The sequence below is a fragment of the Pinus tabuliformis genome, chromosome J (assembly GCF_031772625.1).
Source record: "Pinus tabuliformis cultivar Carrire ecotype Pingquan chromosome J, CPIR1, whole genome shotgun sequence".
NCBI lineage: Eukaryota > Viridiplantae > Streptophyta > Pinopsida > Pinales > Pinaceae > Pinus > Pinus tabuliformis.
The window spans coordinates 206630042-206647712 of NC_142295.1; the positions used below are offsets into that span (position 1 = coordinate 206630042).

At 38.0% G+C, this 17671-nt stretch overlaps 1 protein-coding gene across 1 annotated transcript; it reads right to left on the reverse strand.

The window, feature by feature from the left end:
• Positions 1-4808: 4808 nt before the first annotated feature.
• LOC149226408 (uncharacterized) lies at positions 4809-11407 on the reverse strand. Its single transcript, XM_089377482.1, has 2 exons — positions 10821-11407; positions 4809-5871 (listed from the first exon to the last, which is right to left on the reverse strand). The coding sequence occupies exons 1-2, from the start codon at positions 11116-11118 to the stop codon at positions 5072-5074; spliced, it is 1098 nt and encodes a 365-aa protein (XP_089233608.1). The 5' UTR covers positions 11119-11407; the 3' UTR covers positions 4809-5071.
• Positions 11408-17671: the final 6264 nt, after the last annotated feature.

Sequence of the window (17671 nt, forward strand, 5' to 3'; positions counted from 1 at the left end):
AATCTGCGGTTGCGAGGGGGTGCCTTGGGATCCAGGAACCTGGAGGTTATGTTTCCTATAAGGATGCGGTACAAGGAAGGGGGCTCAAACTCATCAAATTCACCACAGACCTTATATCATGTACCAACCGCAACAAGCACCTGCCATAGAGGTAAATCTAGAAGAGGTAAACCAACTCTTTTAAGTTTTCCAATTCAGGATAGTAATATGTAGATCCAAAGGGTTTTGGCCTAGATATGATGCTTTGCACCAATGGATTTTCACAATCTGAACCCACAATTGTGATATCTATCTATGCTCCAAAGGCTTCTTCTTTGTTTAGTATGATACTCAGAATGATATAGAGAGAGTATTGAAAGATGAGCCGTGGTCATGGGGATGAGCTGGACTCTGTGTTACCCCATGGTTCCCAGATTTTGACTCCACAACAATGGTGGTAACAAAAATGTCAGTTTGGATGAGGTTGTGGGGAATTTTGAGGTCTAAAATGAGCCTTCTAAAGAAATGATTAAATAATAGTGGAAATAATAAAATAAGATTTGATTACATTATCAAATTATAGATGGAAAAAAGAAAAATCTATTTTTTCAACTTATCTCCCTATGAGTTTACTCAAATTTCGAGCGGAAACACTCGTTGGATGCGGAATTTGATTCCTCATCCAAGAAGTATCCATGTTGCATATTTTCGATGGACCTTGTTACACGAAAAATGAGAAATACAAGAAAAAATGTGATTGCAAAAAACGTGATTACAATCACGCTTTTTTATGTATTTCTCATTTTTCGTGTAGCAGGGTCCATCGAAAGTATGCAACATGGGTACTCCTTGGATGATGAATTAAATTTTGCATCCAACGAGTACTCCCGCTCAAAATTTGAGTAAAACCTTAGGGAGATAAATTGAAAATAAGAGTTGAAAACGTAATTTTATTATTTTTTAATTTTTTTACTTTTTTACTCCAAAAATGGTGAATCATCCCCATGGTTGAGATTATCATCCTGAATCCTATTGGTTCTTATAAAGTTTATTTTGGTTGTACATTTTTCTTAGGAGGCCCATTTTAGACTTCAAAATTCCCCTAATTTTTCTCCATGGAAAAATTGTAGTTTTCATTAATATAAAAAAATTACATATTGTAGATGTTGTATGCATATGCTGTATATGAAGCTGTTGCCTATCAAAATAAAGAGAGTATCAAAAAAAGTTCAATGTTCTCCACGCAGGGAGGATATGTCTTTTGAATTGTTCAAAAAGAGATCAAAAAACTCCTCGCAGGGAGTACATATGGCTGTCATGTATATACAGCTAGTGTAAAATATACATAATGCTGATAATTTAAAACAAAAACTATAAACATGAGAAAACAGGCTCCTCCTGAGCCAGTTATGCTATATAATCTATATATGGACAGTGATAGTACTGATAATGGACACCGTCCCTCTGCTCCAGGATCAACCATGTGCCACGAGGCCGGTTCATAGCTTCCTTGGAAAGCTGGTCGGCAGTTTGATTGTGCTCCTTGTAGATATGGTGACAAACAAAGAGGTCAAATTGTGCAATGAGTCTATGAGCCTCTTCCAAAATAGGTCTCAGTGAATATGCAGAACAGTTTGTTGATTTGTTTATCCAATTGCAAACAATTTTGGAGTCCCCATAGATTTGAATATTCCTGTAGTGTTTTTCCAAGGCAAAGTGTAGGAGGTGTTTTAGTGTGATCAGCTCTGCAAAATTGTTGGTTCCCCTTCCCAGACCCATTTGTATTTTATAGTAATGGGAGTCAGTAAGGTATAGTATAGCTCCCCCCCTCCCCCCAACATCCTGCATCTTGTGCAGAGCCATCAAAGTATGCCCAGGGGTATTCTCGGTTGATGACCTCAGGGACTATGTTCCTAGAGGGTGGAGCAACATCATCGTTAGGTATGGAGTTCAAAATTCCCCTAATGCGAAACCTCCCCCTTCCTTTTTGGCATCATAAAGTTCTTGAAGACATTGGAAATACTCTGGGGTCCTTTAAAAAATTGGATTCCGAAAGAATGGAGAGCGGATTATTCACCTTTGCTAGGATTTGTGTATAAATCGACCTAAGCAAAGGTCTTCCTGACCGCATCTAGCTGAAACATAAAACCTTTGAGTAGACCCAAATGCAAGGCTATGAAAATACAACATTTAGATGTTGCTTATGTTACCAAACACAACATTTGCAGGACACATGCCCTCAGGGAAATAAACATCCAAGAAAGAAAAAGGGGCAGTATTGCAAAACAAAAGGATGGCAACCCTTTGATCCTTTCAACACGGAGGAGGAAGAAGAGGAAGCAACTGAGAACCCACCTAACCAAGAGAAAGAGAGAACTCAGACACAGGCTGGAATTGCAACCAAATCGCAACTTGGCACAGAATCAAAAGCGACCCTTGAACCAAACCAATAGAAAATTGTGGCACACAGAGAGGATCGAACGGTGGGTTCAAAAAGATAAGATAAGATAATTATATTTATGTCCAACTAATGACCACAAAGTTGGTCAAAGGGACTGTTGAGTACACTGATGTATATACAAAGCGGGAGAACCAAACAGTCTCCTATAAAATATACAATGCATGAAGTAAATCAACATCTAGCCCTAGCAGAGAAGATCTAGGAGCTAATAGGTCTGAGGATCAGACCCATCTCTCCTAACATCCGACGCTGAATGAATAACACTGAAGAAACTCAACAAAGTCTGTTGGCCCGATGAAGAGCCGATGGTAAGTGCAGACTATCCACTAAATCGCTTCCTGGGGGGTTTCGCACGTTGTTGAATGTTGAAGGGCCTCGTCCGTCTCCCAGGAACGGATTTGATACAAACTTGCTGTTGAGACCTCATGTCGCAGGGTGAGGTCCCATGGATCCTCACTGATCTGGAGTTTGGTGCCCCTGTCTGAAGGTAGTACCTTGAAAAATGTCGTGATCCTCCGTGTGAGGTTTGGTCTGATGGGAGTCTGAAGAATATGCTTTCAGAACCTGAGAACCTCCTGCATATATAGGGCCAAACATCTCTAATCGGGATACCTGAAAAAGTCAACGAGGGTTCGAGAATCTCTGAACAAGCAACGAAACCATCCTCTGATCTCCTAGTAGACAGGGCATCCAAGAATGAAGTGCACCTCGGTCTCCACTTCCTGTAAATGACATACCTGACAGAGTCTATCTAGTCTATCCACTTGGTGGTCTGTCTCTACCCGAAGTCTATGAGAACCTACTCAAAACTAGCCTAGAGGAATGCGAAGGGCATGCATCCAATGGTGAAACGTACACAGGGGTTGAACAATGAGCCCGTCTCTCAACTCCAAGAAGTGCTTAGCGTAGAGTGCCATCTTTGGGTGCAACCCTCTCAGAGGATTGACCCAGGTGACCTGGATGAACTGCCTGTAGATGTCCTATGTTGGAAAGCTTCGATTCCGATAAAGAACCCCCATCAGAACAATAGCAAGTGATATGACAATAGTACCAACTGACCCCACCCAAGTGAATGGAAGAAAGTATAAAGAGAGAAAGGGAAGAAAGAGAAGTTAAGTGACTACTATCAGACTTAACTTCTCTTGGTCTTTTGTATGTTTTATTTTTCAGCTTTTTACCAGCATAGAAGCCGAAAGGCTGCCCTTACTGAAATGTGCATAGATAAAATTACAGGTTTTTTCCCTTTGGGAAAAAAAAAAGTTAACAATGATCCCCTTTCTTTTAAGAAACATCTGGGCTTAGCCTGCAAAAAATTGCTGCTTGGATGCAGTTCAATGGAAATAGAAATTCTTGTGCAGTATTAATTTATTTCTTAGTACACATTCAGGTAAACAATGCTCATTTTTTTAGTAGAAACATTTGGACTTAACCTGCAAACGGAGATGCTTGCATAGAGTTTAATAGGAACATAAATTCTTGTCCATTATTTTGAAGAACATATACAGGCTTACAATGATCTCTTTTTAGTGGAAACATTTGGCATTGGCACGGAAACAAAGCTGCTTGGAAACGGAAATAAAAATTCTTGTCCATTATTTGTAAGTACATATACAGGTGAACAATGATCAATTTTTTAGTAGAAACATTTGGGCTTAGCCTGCAAACAAAGCTTCTTGGAAATGGAAATAGAAATTCTGGTTCATTATTTGTAAGTACACATACAAGTTAACAATGATCCTTTTTTAAAAGTTGAAATATTTAGGCTTAGCCTGAAAGCGAAACTGTTTAGACACAGTTTAATTTCAGTAGATATTCTTGTCCATTATTTCGAAGTACACATACAAGTAACGATGACCTTTTTTAAGGTAGAACCATTTCGGCTTAGCCTGCAAAAAAAGCTGCTTGGAGGCGGTTTTGTGGCAATAAAAATTCTTGTCCAGTATTTCTACGTACACATACTAGTTAATAATGATCAACTTTTTAAAGTAGAAACATTTGGGCCTAGCCTGCAAACAAAGATGCTTGGATGCAGTTTTTTGGAAATAGACGATTAAGATTGAACCTTAGTCATCCTCATATACTTCAACCACAAATTATTAATTAGCTAATATCTATCTTAATTTTGGATCTATCAAATCTTCTCTATGCAGATGCAGACTTGGAAGGTGCATGATAAGTCAAACCCACTTTGTCATTGTTTTACAAAGTAAACATAACAAGTACTTCGACCACAAAATATTAATTAGCTAATATCCATCTTAACTTTGGATCTATCAAATCTTTATCCATCTTAACTTTGGATCTATCAAATCTTCTCCATGCAGATGCAAACCTAGAGGGTGCATGATAAGTCAAATCCACTTTGCCATTATTTTACAAAATAAACATAAAAAAACATTTTATTAACCAACTTAGATCCATCTTAATATTGAATCTATCACATCTTCAAAATACACATGCAAACCTAAAAGGTGCATGATTAACCTAAAAGGTGCCTGATAAATCAGACCCACTCTGTTATTGTTTTACAAAGTAGAAACATACAAAGACATTCTAGCATGGCACAGAGGTGAAATTTTCCTACTACTTGTGCATGGCCTCTATATATATATTTATTGCATTCTACTTTTTTCATTTCCTGCAGACTATGCCTCCCTGACTTTCGAAGTTTCCACTGCATGTAGAAGCAGGCATTTTCAGGGCAGCACCTCGATTCTTATTATTACTGATTCTGTGGGAGCCAAAGGCAGTGCAGGATCGGCAATCTGTGGAGAGCAAAGACGAAGTCCTGTACCTGTCTTCTCCTCCCATTACGGGCATGGGGACTCCCCTCTTGACAGGATTAACAAAATTCGGCCTGTAGGTCTGCCCAAGGACGCCATCGACAATGTCCGAGAGATCCAAAAAGTCGAATCGCAAATCAAGATGGGCGAAGCAGTCGTCGGGTGGCAACTGGTAATTGTGGACCCGGTCCTCCTGCGGCGTGATGGGCACCACCCGCACCGATATCTCGGCGGTGCCCTTCAGCCTGACCATGGCGCTGTTTCTCCGAGCAGTCCGTTCGATCGTGACAGCCCCATCGGGGGAAGCCCAGAGGGCCTCGTGGTTCTCTGGGATTGCAAAGGCCCGGCCATCGAAGGTGAAATTCAGGTGGTCCACGGCGTCGTTCCAGGCCGGGACGTTGCTGGTGGCGCCCACAGTTAATTTGTGCGAGGAGAAGAGGATTCCGAGCGTCTGTAGCCAGGTGAAGTCGCGCTTCCGGCCTGGCGGGCGGGTGCCGATCATGTGGGCGTTTATATGGAGGTTGGTGTCGGAGACGAGGCAGAAGTTGTCGTCCCTGGCGCCGTGAAAGTAGAACATGACCCCGTCGCCTCCCACGAAGCGGGGGTCGTAGCATATGGATCCATAGCCATTGCAACCCCGCACGCGAACTGCATAATTGGAACACAATTATATCAGTTTCCTTAATATGAAAATCAGCCTTGCAATTCTATAATTGAAATTCAGTTTCCCTGATTTAAGGGCAGTGCAAAAAGTTATGAAGAGTGTAAAGCCCATGTTTATAGATTTTGGTGGCAGGCATAGTACCAGCTTGTACAAACTTCAGTTTAGTTGTAGGAATTTGGTGTTAGCTAAACTAAGTTTGTATTGATACTGAATTTTAATGATTGGGGTTCTTTCAGATTTGAGCAAAGCATGCCCAGATTTTGGATCAATAAACATAAAATTTTCGTTGAATTTTGATCAGATTTGTTGTTAAAGGAGGTTCATTTATTGCGAGATTAATTTACTTTTTAATACCAACTCTGCATGAGTGATGGTGGTACATATAATATAATATGTACCCAAATAAATCCAAGCATGTATGGTGCTAACGACAGCTTAATTTGACATGAAACCCAATGTCACTGGCCTCCATGGGTGTAAATTGAATGGTTGTGAAATCTTCCTTTGAGTTTTGGGTTTCTCAGGAAGTCTAAAAATCTAGAAGATAGTGAAACAAAAAAATATTTTTAAAACCATAATAAATAAGTAAATAATAAATAAATAAATATATATATTCTCTGATCAATTTTATAACCCAAATCCACTTATCAGGTTTTTCATATCTAAGCTTAATAGAAATTTATGCCCCTGCACCCATTTGAAAATCTAGCCTGAGCAAGAGGCATGCCCAATATGCAAATACATGTTGACATTTGAATTTTGGACATAAAATAGCCCTAATATTTCAGTGATATGAAGTTTACACAAATGGGTTGTGGGTGATGGTTATGTGGGGTATGGGTTAGTTAATCCGAAAAATTTAAGAGTGAGAGGATGGGGGTACCCAGAACCATTTGAAAATTTGACCTGAGCATTTGGTATGCCTAACATGTCAGTGTATATTGACATTTGGTCATTAAAATTGCCATATTTTACCCTTGTGCCTAACATGTCAGTGAATCTTGACATTGGGTCATTAAAATTGCCATTATTTGAAATTACACAATGAGTTATGGCTTTGGGTTAACTTCAGGTAAAATTTAAAATGAGTTATGGGTTTGGATTATTTGGTCCGAAAATATCAGAAGCTGTGTCTGAATTAAGAGTATAAATATAAGGTGAAATTATTTATTCAAAAGACACTATGTAAAGGCCAAGAAAAAAAGATCCTCACACAGGCCTCTTAGCCTATTAAATATCTGTGCACCGAGTTCCATTTGAAGATCTGATTCAGGCATGCCTAATATGCCAGTAATTGAATTTGGATATTAAAATTGCCATATGATCTCACGTATCTGAAATCCATACAAATGGGTTACGGATTTGGGATGTCTAATCTGGAAGGCAAAATGTCATGAGTATGAGCTAGTTAATCCAAAAAGCTTAGTGTGGAAGGGTCGGGTGAATTTTTTTGGGCCAGGCTAATCCTAGTGGGAAGTTCAAATTCCCTTAAAGTGGTTTCTATTCTCAACTCAATGTCTCCCATAAAATTTGACCCTGTGACTTGGCCGAGAATAAAGCCCATGCAAACTAACTGATCTACTTCCCCTGTGTGGGCAGAGTGAAATTATTTTAAAAAATATATGTATGTTTGGTACTGCGTGAAGGGATTCCCACCAAGCTTCTAAATTTCAAGGGAATAAGAGCGTCAGATTAGAATACCTTCTCTAATCCGTTCAAGCCGATAAACCAAAAACATACAGCACGATTGGAACCGCGAAGAGAATCCAATCAGCGGAATTAAACATTTAAAAAACTATCAACCATTTGACAAAAGAAATTGTATGCATCAGTCAGGTAGACACTGGCTTATACTTAGTTCTGTTTAGGTATATTAATCTTGACGTATATATCAGTGTTGGTTTCAGGATGTGGATCCTTTAAGATTTTGAATTTGGCCGCGTAAATATATACAGGATATATCCAGCTGACGGGCTGATGTCAACCCCTTATATGATCCTTATAAGCTGAGCAAATTGCATGGTTGGATCAGTATGCTCTCTTTTTTCATCTGGGATCCAAGGTCTAGACTAAAAGTCCAGAACATGGTAGCTCAGTGTTGTAAATTTTGCACAATGTTGATATGCAAATTCTCTTCATTGAACGAAAAAGAAATGAGACCTGAGTAAGTTTTCATAGCTTTGAACCTGGAGTTTCTCTTATTCCTTTCCATGGTTAATAAATATAGGGTTGTGATAAATCTATGCCAATGAAATAAAAAAGCCAAATGCATTTGGTTGGGTGAGATTGGGGTTATCGATGGAACCCAAATCATCTGAACTCGAAATACCCAAATCATCTAGGTCTCAAGATTTAATATCTTCACCTATTAGATATTTGTGCAAATCGTACCATTTGAAAATCTGACCCGATAAAAACGTACGTCTAATCGGCTAGCATATATTAGCATTTGGCCCTTAAAATTGCGATATCATGTAATCCATCTGAAGCTCGCACAAATGGGCTATGGGTTTGGGCTTATTTAATCTCAAAAGCAAGTTGTCACAGGTATGGCCTGGGCTAATTAATTAGAAAAGCAGGCAGGGCTAGTTAATCAGAAAAGCAAATTGTCATATATGAATTTCAGTAAATGTGAAAATAATTGGCTTTGATTTATTTTAATTCTGGAATTATTAAGTTTTTAGAGGGATCAAATCTCTTTACACTCTAAAAGAGGTTTGCATCTGAAGAGATTTGTTCTTTTGGGTGCTTGGTAGATCGAGTTAACATGAATCTATACTGGTTTAATTTCCCACTTTAAATAGGCTACATTCCATCTGAATAACTTAGGTCAATACCTTGGGTTCTCATAACCCTGGAACTCAAAAATCACCCGTAACTTAAAAGACATTACATTACCACATCTCTACCACACTGCGCTTGCAAAAACAATCAATCGTGCTACAAGATATCCACTCATGTCAACAAGGATTTAGGCTTGTTTGCAGATATTTTTGAACTTTCAATTGTTTTTGTTTAAACAGTTTTTGGTGGCAATGAACTGGTTGAATTGAACTGAACCTTCCAGAATGCCCCCAAAAAAGTCATGTGAACATCAAAATTCTCAGTTAAACTGCCTCTAAAAAAAATTCACGTGGACATCAATAACATTCTCAGCGGAATAATTGTGTAGAGATCTATCTCGTATTATGATGCTGATATGGGGAACTCAGGTTTCAAAGGAAAACGCTTGTAAGGGAGAAAAGAGATACCATTCATTCAGGGAATTGACAGCATCGGAGAATATAACTCAATGCTTACAGAAAACCCATTTTCACTGTGCCTTGAAAGGTTTGCAATGGCCTCTAATGCATTGTCACTGCTATAAGTTTGGCTGCCAGCACATGAGGATACTCTCCTAATTGTAACTGCTACAACAAGTGTCTAAGTGCACTCTCCTAATCACTCCCTAGGATGATTGTTAGAATGAATGTTTAGCAGTTTAGTGAACAGGAAAAGGCCATCAGGGAAACTGGTGGATTGAATTTTCATTAAAGCCATCAAACAACTAAGTTACTAACAACTAGATCAATTGAGTATAAAATATGGTTTCGTCTTAACTTCTGATATCAAAAACTCTGAGGTCTGCTCAATATTGGGTTTAATATGGATATATGCAACACTAAAACGATATTCCTACTTGAGCCGTATGGCACCTCACTTCTCTCCACTCAAATACAAAACCAAGGGGATGCGCGAAGAAACACACCAATAATCAAAGAAGGATGCAATACCCCAATTATCGCAAAAACATTTGACTGTCACATCACCTTATAGAACGCTAACAAACTTATGCAAACGAGGGAACTGGTTGACACTAAATTATATTTGAGCTGAGGTATATATACACAAGTATACACCAAATTGCCTTATCGGCCTCGGACAAAATAAAAGGGCAGGTTGCACACGGCTATTAGTAGCAGCAACTAAGGCTGGCTTAGTTTTCGGCTTTCAAAGAGCCCAATACTCAAGGTAATGACCTACGTGGGCGTTGAATATTTCAATCCATCTTTTCTACTGCTTCCCCACCACCGTTCCTGACAGCAGTTGCCGCGTTGTTTCATAATTACTTAGTACTCAAAAGAAATATGAAAGTTTACAGGAGAGGCATATCACAGAATAAATGAAACAGTCTAGGTCGGTGGCAGTCGGAGTTGTCTTTGTGAGAGTTTTGGGTAATTTTGAAAGCATAGATACTCCTCTAATTGCTCAACTCTGCTTCTATATTAGTACAGATCCCGGATAACAGACCTTTTGCACAGCTCGTTCAAGGAAGACGTTTAAAAACCAGCAAGTTCAAGTAAGAAATCCAAAAAATTCAGTGCAGCTCATGAGGCATATGTCAATTGAGTTATCTCGGGCAGTAGAGTGTAATGGCATTTGTCAATTGAGTTATCTCGGGTAGTAGAGTGGAATGGCGGTTATCTTCTCCATCTAGGTTCAATTTTTTCTTAGTGACATGCTGAGCTCGCTAGTAATATGAAATCACTGTTGTAATGATTTTGTGCCTAATAAATATTGCTGTATTGAACACAAAGTATACTTGTGAACTGGCCTAGTACCAACAACCTCACTCACCCTCAACGGAAAGAAAAAAGACTGATTCCTTTTCTAGGAAAAGAAAAAGCTCACAAGGCATCTGCTTTACCTATGCTATTCTCAAGTTGAGCTGCCTAGGTGAAAGGATGACATTAAGCTGTGACATGTGTGAGAATATATATATATATATATATTTAAATATTGAAAGACAGAAACTCCATAGGTTACTCATTTCATCAAGAGAAAAAGGAGGTGTACTGGGATGAAAGAGGAATAGGCATATGCTGACAGTAGAATAACCTCATTTTAATGCTTAATAGATATGAGGTAAAATGGATGTGTAGTAGTTACTTACCTTTGCAAGAAGTTTCACACTTAGGACCACAGTCTGCAAAACAGGCCTTGGTTTTTTCATCTTTAGGTTTGCGCTGAGGGCACTCTAGTGGGCACTGTAATTTCTTTGGGAAAGCGCAGTTGCCCTTTCTGTTGAGGCAAACAATTGATTCCCTACTCACTGGTCCACTGCTAGCCAACTTAGAGAAAAAAGTAACAGCAGCTCCCCCTTCACTTCCATTGCCAGCAACACTCCTTACACACAAAACACATACCATATAAATCACGCTGATGCCAAAGGCTGCAAATGCCTTGCCCATTTTGGTGCTTCAAGTCAACAGACAGACAGACAGACTGATGATATAATCCGTGATATATATAACACACATTCCATCGTTCGACAGCTTATACAAAATCCGTCATCTCACGGCTTCCTACCGACATATTGTCAAGATTTGCAATATTGAAATGTATGGCCGCCATTCCAACCAATGCACGCAATTCTTTTACAACTCAGATTTTGTCGACTTCGATAATTGAAAGTTGTCAACGTGTGCACCAAGATTTCTGCCATGAGTTTTCTTATTATTGTACTCATCAATCCATAAGTAATTTGTATTATACTTTCCATGCTCTGAAACAACTGATTCTCCTGTACTAGGTTGAGGTCAGAAGAACATTGCTTCACAAGCTACGACTTCAAAATATGATTTTTAATCCCATTCACATTCACAGTTAGTATGCTGTACAACTTGGTTTTGACATATCTCTGTCAAATATTCAATTTTTTTTTAATTTTTTTATATACATCCAACATGCTATTAATTATTAAGTTCAAACCATTTATATTTAAAATAGTTAAACACAATTATTTTCTATCTGGATTATTGTTAGTTTTTTAAGATTTCTTTTATTTAATAAAGAGTTTATGAAAAATTATTATGATATATTTATAGTTTTATAAGGATCAATATAGATTCATCCTACTTTGGATTTACTAAGGGCCAAAAGGTATCTAATCCCTCTTTGACGTTAAAATGGATCTAGGTTGGTTTAATTATTAGCCTTTAAATAGGCTACATTTGAAAAGAATACCATGGAAAAAACTATGGGTTGGATTCCAAAATTGTTAAACAACACGTTACAACATCTCTCTGTCATACTATGATGGAGAATTTTATGTTTTTTAATTTAATTTTGACAAAGTTAAAATGTTAAACATTACAATATTTTACCATATTGGGCTAGAGAGCGTCTCTCCCCACAATAAAAATATATGAAGGATTATAAAATGTACTTGAATTGATATTTATTTTTATATTTATTGTATAAATTAAAATATATAATTAAAAAGTGATGATGTTGTCTAAACTAAAATTTATCCATCTTAACTCTGAATTATTTAGGAGGGATCAAATTGTTGAAAATAACAAGAAGAAACGTTAAAATAGCTTGTCCTTGAATTAAATTGGGAATAAAATTATAATTCCACATCTTATGACAACTTGTAATAGTTAACTAAGTTAATTTGACTTAGGTGGCTCAGTTAATTCGAGTTGAGGGTCTAACTAGAGTCATGTAGAGTGTCTCCTACAATTATGAGCACTACTTGAGTTTATTTTGAGTTGTAGTTATTAAATTTGGTCTAACTAAGTTAAAATCAGTTAAACTAGTTTCAATTGCTGGAGGAATTAGTGGGAGGTCTAATAGTGGGGTGCTGCATGAAGTGCAATGTGGTGTTCTCTATAGTGATCAACCAGTAAATTGAAGATTCACTCATAATTAACTTATGCATGTCAGATAAGAGAAAGACTCAGTTGAGGTTGGAGTTTAGGGACAATGTACTATCAATTGTAAAATCATCTAAATTAAACAGATGGTGCATGCAGTAAGAGGAAGGCTTATGTGGATTGTGCAATTCCCCATTAAATAGGGGCTAATTCCCAAGGGAACAACACAAGGAAGATGGAGCTTGGAAGGCTAGGAAATGGGCAAAGTGTTGGCCAGAGTCAGCCTAGGAAGCAATGAGACAAGTAAAAATAGTTCAGAGGTTTCTGGGGCTTTAGCAAAGCATTGTAATCTTCTCATATTTTCCGATTAATGCGATATATAGATAGCAGGGGTGTTTAGCTGTGATTTTACCCATAAAATCATTGTGTTATGTGTGATTGAATTCTTTCTCTTATATGCTTCGTGTTTTCATCGATCGTTTATTATTTCCGTTGATGAGTGGAGTAGATTCAAGTAAATTGTTTTAGCATATTACAATCTGCAGTTTGAATCTATAAGGAATTTCTACATGGTATCAGAGCTAGATGTGTAGAAATTTCTACATGGTATCAGAGCTAAATTTGTAGAAATTTTTACATGGCATCAAAGTTGAAATCATAATAGAAGAAAATAATTTGAAGTTGTCCTTGCAAATTCATGGAGCTCTAATTCATAGCAGATCCAAAAGACCCTATGTGTAGACTTCTTAATGGAGCAAGAAGGTTGCTAGTGGGTAGATCAATGAGCCAATGTTTAGTGACACAAAAAAGGAGCTTTAATCATTGATATTGGCAGAATGAGGAGCATAGAGATTTCCCACAAGGAAATTGAGACTCAGAGGGAGTCTAGTTCCAAAGGGAGCAGCCCTATGGAAGCTAGTACTTCAGGATCTGGGAGGTTTAGACTCATTATTGTAGTAGTTGCAACAGTAGTACAGAAGCAACAACAGAGTAGTAGCAACAACAATATGAGTATATTAGATTTAGATCATGCAACAAATTTCTATAGGATTTCCCAAGGGTACACTAGAGCAGAGAGACACATGCAAAGGGTGTACATTGGGGAAGTAAACCAAAGCTTCCTTTCATGATAAAGACATGTGAGCGAAAGAAATCCTTGATGGAGTTCACTCAGATGTGTGTGGACCGTTCTCGATAGCCTCCACGACCAAGCACATGTATTATGTAATATTTGTTGATGATTTTTCTTGTAAGTGCTAGATTTTCTTCATGCAGAAGAAAGATCAGAAGTTCACTAAATTTTATGAATTTAAAGTACTTGTTGAGAAATATTTTGGTAGGGAAGTTAAAGCTCTCAGAAACGATAACGATGGAGAATATGTGTCGAATGGGTTCAAGAGATTTTGTGCATCAGAAGGCATTCAACGGGGGTTAATAAAACCTCATAACACACAACAGAATGGGGTGGTTGAAAGGAAGAGAAGTATTGTAGGAGCTACACGGGCGATATTACATGATCAGGGCCTACCGTTGCACTTGTGGGCTGAAGCATGTGACACAATTGTTTATTTCCAGAACATAAGCCCTCATCGAATTGTCGGGATGAGTACACCAGAATAAGTTTTTTCAGGTAAGAAACCAGATGTGGCACACTTCAGGATCTTTGGTTCATCAGTCTATTGTCATGTTACCAAGGATGCACGGAAAAAGCTAGAGCCAACAATTGAGTTGGGCATATTTGTGGGGTACACTGATACACCTCACAACTATCAGGTGTACCTGCCATCCAACATGATGACAATGGTTCGTAGAGATGCGAAGTTTGATGAAGAGAAGGCCATGAGATGTTCCCTTGAGAGAGAGATTCAGTTACATGCAGATGAGGAGATTTTATCTCTAAAGGAGGAACGTCAAGATGATGTGGAGCAGCCACATGCAAAGGAGTAGAGGGTGGAAGCACCCACTCATGCAGATACTTCCAGAGATGGAAGGAAGCACATCAGAGAGGCTAACATATTAATGCATGATGTTAGAGAGAATGTGGTATCACCCACATCACAATGCAGGCAGAGGAGGTCACAAGATCGGTACACTAACTACATGGCTTTGATGAGCAAGAGTGTAGAGGTTGAGCCATCCTCATTCGAGGAAGCATTGCAACAACCAGTATGGGTTGATGCCATGGTTGAGGAGTATGAATCCATTATCAGAAACAGTGTTTGGGAAGTGGTCCCAAGAGCAACAGACAAGTCCGTGGTGAGTTCCAGATGGCTTTACAAGGTAAAGTAAGCAGCAAATGGAGTGTGGAGAAACATAAGGCCATATTTGTGGCCAGAAGGGTCTCTCAGGTGGAGGGAATTGATTACAATGAAACCTTTTCTCCAGTAGCAAGGTACTCTTCAATCATATCTATTCTAGCACTGTCATTGCAGATGGGATGGAAGATACATCAGATGGATGTAGAGACACCATTCCTCAACGGTATGATTGAGGAAGAGGTGTATATTGAGCAACCAGAAGGATTTGAGACCTTTAATAGAGAGGCACATGTGTGCAGACTCAAGTGAGTGTTGTATGGACTAAAACAAGCACCTCATGCTTGGTACACCAGGATTGACAACTATTTCACCGGGTTGGGCTTCATCGAAATTGAAACAAATTCCAACCTTTACCATATTTTGGTTGAAGGTAAATTGTTGATTAAAGTATTATATGTTGATGATTTGATTCTAACAGGTGATGAGAATATGATAAAATCTTGCAAAGAGGATCTTACAAGAGAATTCGAGATGAAGGACTAGAGGTTCATGCATTACTTTCTTGGTATGGAAGTATGGCAAGGATATGGCGAACTGTTTGTTTCTCAGGGCAAGTATGGAAACAAGATACTAAAGAAGTTACACATGGAGAGAAGCAAACCCATGGAGACTCCTTTATCAGGTAATTGGAGGAAGGAAGATGCTACTTTAGGTGAAGTAGTGGATGCTATTATTTATAGACAACTTGTGGGTTCACTTATGTATTTGGTGAACACATGACCAAACATGTGTTTTTCAGTTAACCAGCTTAGTCAAGCCATGGTTAAGCCAACCAAACTCTATTGGAAGGAAGCTAAACATGTGTTGAGATACCTCAGAGGCACCAATCTGTTTGGTCTTTGGTACAAGCAGACAGAGGGAGTGAAGCTTCAAGGCTTCATAGATATAGATTGGGGAGGGAGTCCATCTGATAGGAAGAGAACATCAGGAGGAATCTTTAGTATTGGGTCAACAACAGTTTCTTGGTACAACGGGAAGAAGAGAGCAGTTGCACTCAGTTCAATGGAAGCATAGTACATGGTTGTTAGTCAATTAACTTGTGAGGATATCTAGATGAGGAAGATCCTTGTTGGGGTATTTGGTTTGCAGATGGATCCTACAGTGATTTATTGTGACAATTAGAGTTGTATTAAACTCTTTGATAATCCAGTTTTTCATGATCGGTCCAATCATATCGACATTTGATATCACCATCGACAAGATTGTGTGTAGAGGAGAATCATGTTCCTAGAGTACATTCCTATAGAGGAGCAAGATGAAAATATTTTGACAAAGGCATTGTCAAGATGCAAATTCAAGTTTCACAAAGGCATGATCGGGGTAGCGGATAATTCCTTTCTTGTTGAGAGGGAGTGTTGAAAATAGCAACAAGAAATGTTAAAAATAGCATCAAGAAAATCCTAATTTAATTTGTCCTTGAATTAAAATGGGAATAAAATTGTAATTCCACATCTCATGACAACTTGTAATAGTTAACTGAGTTAATTTGACTTAGTTGAATCAGTTAATCCAAGTTGAGGGTCTAACTAGAGTTATGTAGAGTGTCTCCTACTGAATTAGGAGGACTAGTTGAGTTTATTTTGAGTTGTAATTATTTAATTTAGTGTAATTGAGTTAAAGTCAGTTAAACTAGTTCCAACTGATGGAGGAATTAGTGGGAGGTCTAGCAGTGGGGTGCTGCCTGAAGTGCAATGTGGTGTCTCCTGTAGTGATCAACCAGTAAATTGAAGATTCACTCATAATTAACTCATGCATTTCATATCAGAGAAAGACCCAATTGAGATTGGAGTTTAGGGACAATGTACTATCAATTGTAAGATCATCTAAATTAAACAGACTGTGCATGCAGTCAGAAGAAGGATTATGAGGATTTCACAATTCATAATTGAGGAATTTCTCCATTAAATAGAGGCGAATTCCCAAGGGAACAACGCAAGGAAATTGGAGCTTGGAAGGCTAGGAAATTGGCTAAGTGTTGGTCGGAGGTAGCCTAGGAAGCAGTGAGACAAGTAAATATAGTTCAGAGGTTGTTCGGGCTTGAGAAAAGCATTGTAATCTTCTCATATTTTCTGATTAATGCAATATATAGATAGTAGGGGTTTTTAGTTGTGGCTTTCCCAGAAAATCATTGTGTTATGTGTGATTGAATTCTTTCTCTTATATGCTTCGTGATTTCATCGATCATTTATTGTTTCCGCTGATGAGTAGAGTAGATTCAAGTCAATTGTTTTAGCATATTACAATTTGCAGTTTGAATCTACAAGGAATTTCTACACAAATCTCTCGAGATGCAAACCTCTTTTTTTAGTGCAAAACTTGAGGAAAGGTTTGCACCTCAAGAGATTTGATCCCTCTCGACGCTTGATAAATCCAAAGTTAAGATGGATCTAGGTTGGTTTCGGTCATGTGTAGCCAAGGAAAATATATCGAGTTATTATTAATCTTATCAATAATATGTAAATACATCTAATATTAACATAATCATTTTAAATATGCTAAATATGTCTAAGATTAATCTGGTCATTTTGATTTTAAATTTGCTTAGTTACCGCAGTTTGTTGAGATGATAAATATTGTTAATAACTTTAATGATGAAAAATGATGAAATAAAACTTTTGAGTGCAAAGTGACAATGTAATAGTGTTGAATGATAGAAATTGTGAATAATAAGAATATAGTCAATTACAAATAGTCTTCATTGTGATTAATCTCAAACTATTTTCTTCTACTATTCTTATTGTCACCCTTGCTAGTTTTGTCATCTTTTCATATCGATTATATGAAAATGACAATTGAAATCGTAAACCATTTAAATATTTAGTTCG

Bases quoted from the DNA above. Each gene is read 5' to 3' on its own strand.
- LOC149226408 (XM_089377482.1), bottom strand. From the start codon at position 11,118: ATGGGCAAGGCATTTGCAGCCTTTGGCATCAGCGTGATTTATATGGTA. The intron at 5,872-10,820 runs GTAAGTAACTAC...CCAATTATGCAG, and splicing joins GTGTGAAACTTCTTGCAAAG to TTCGCGTGCGGGGTTGCAAT.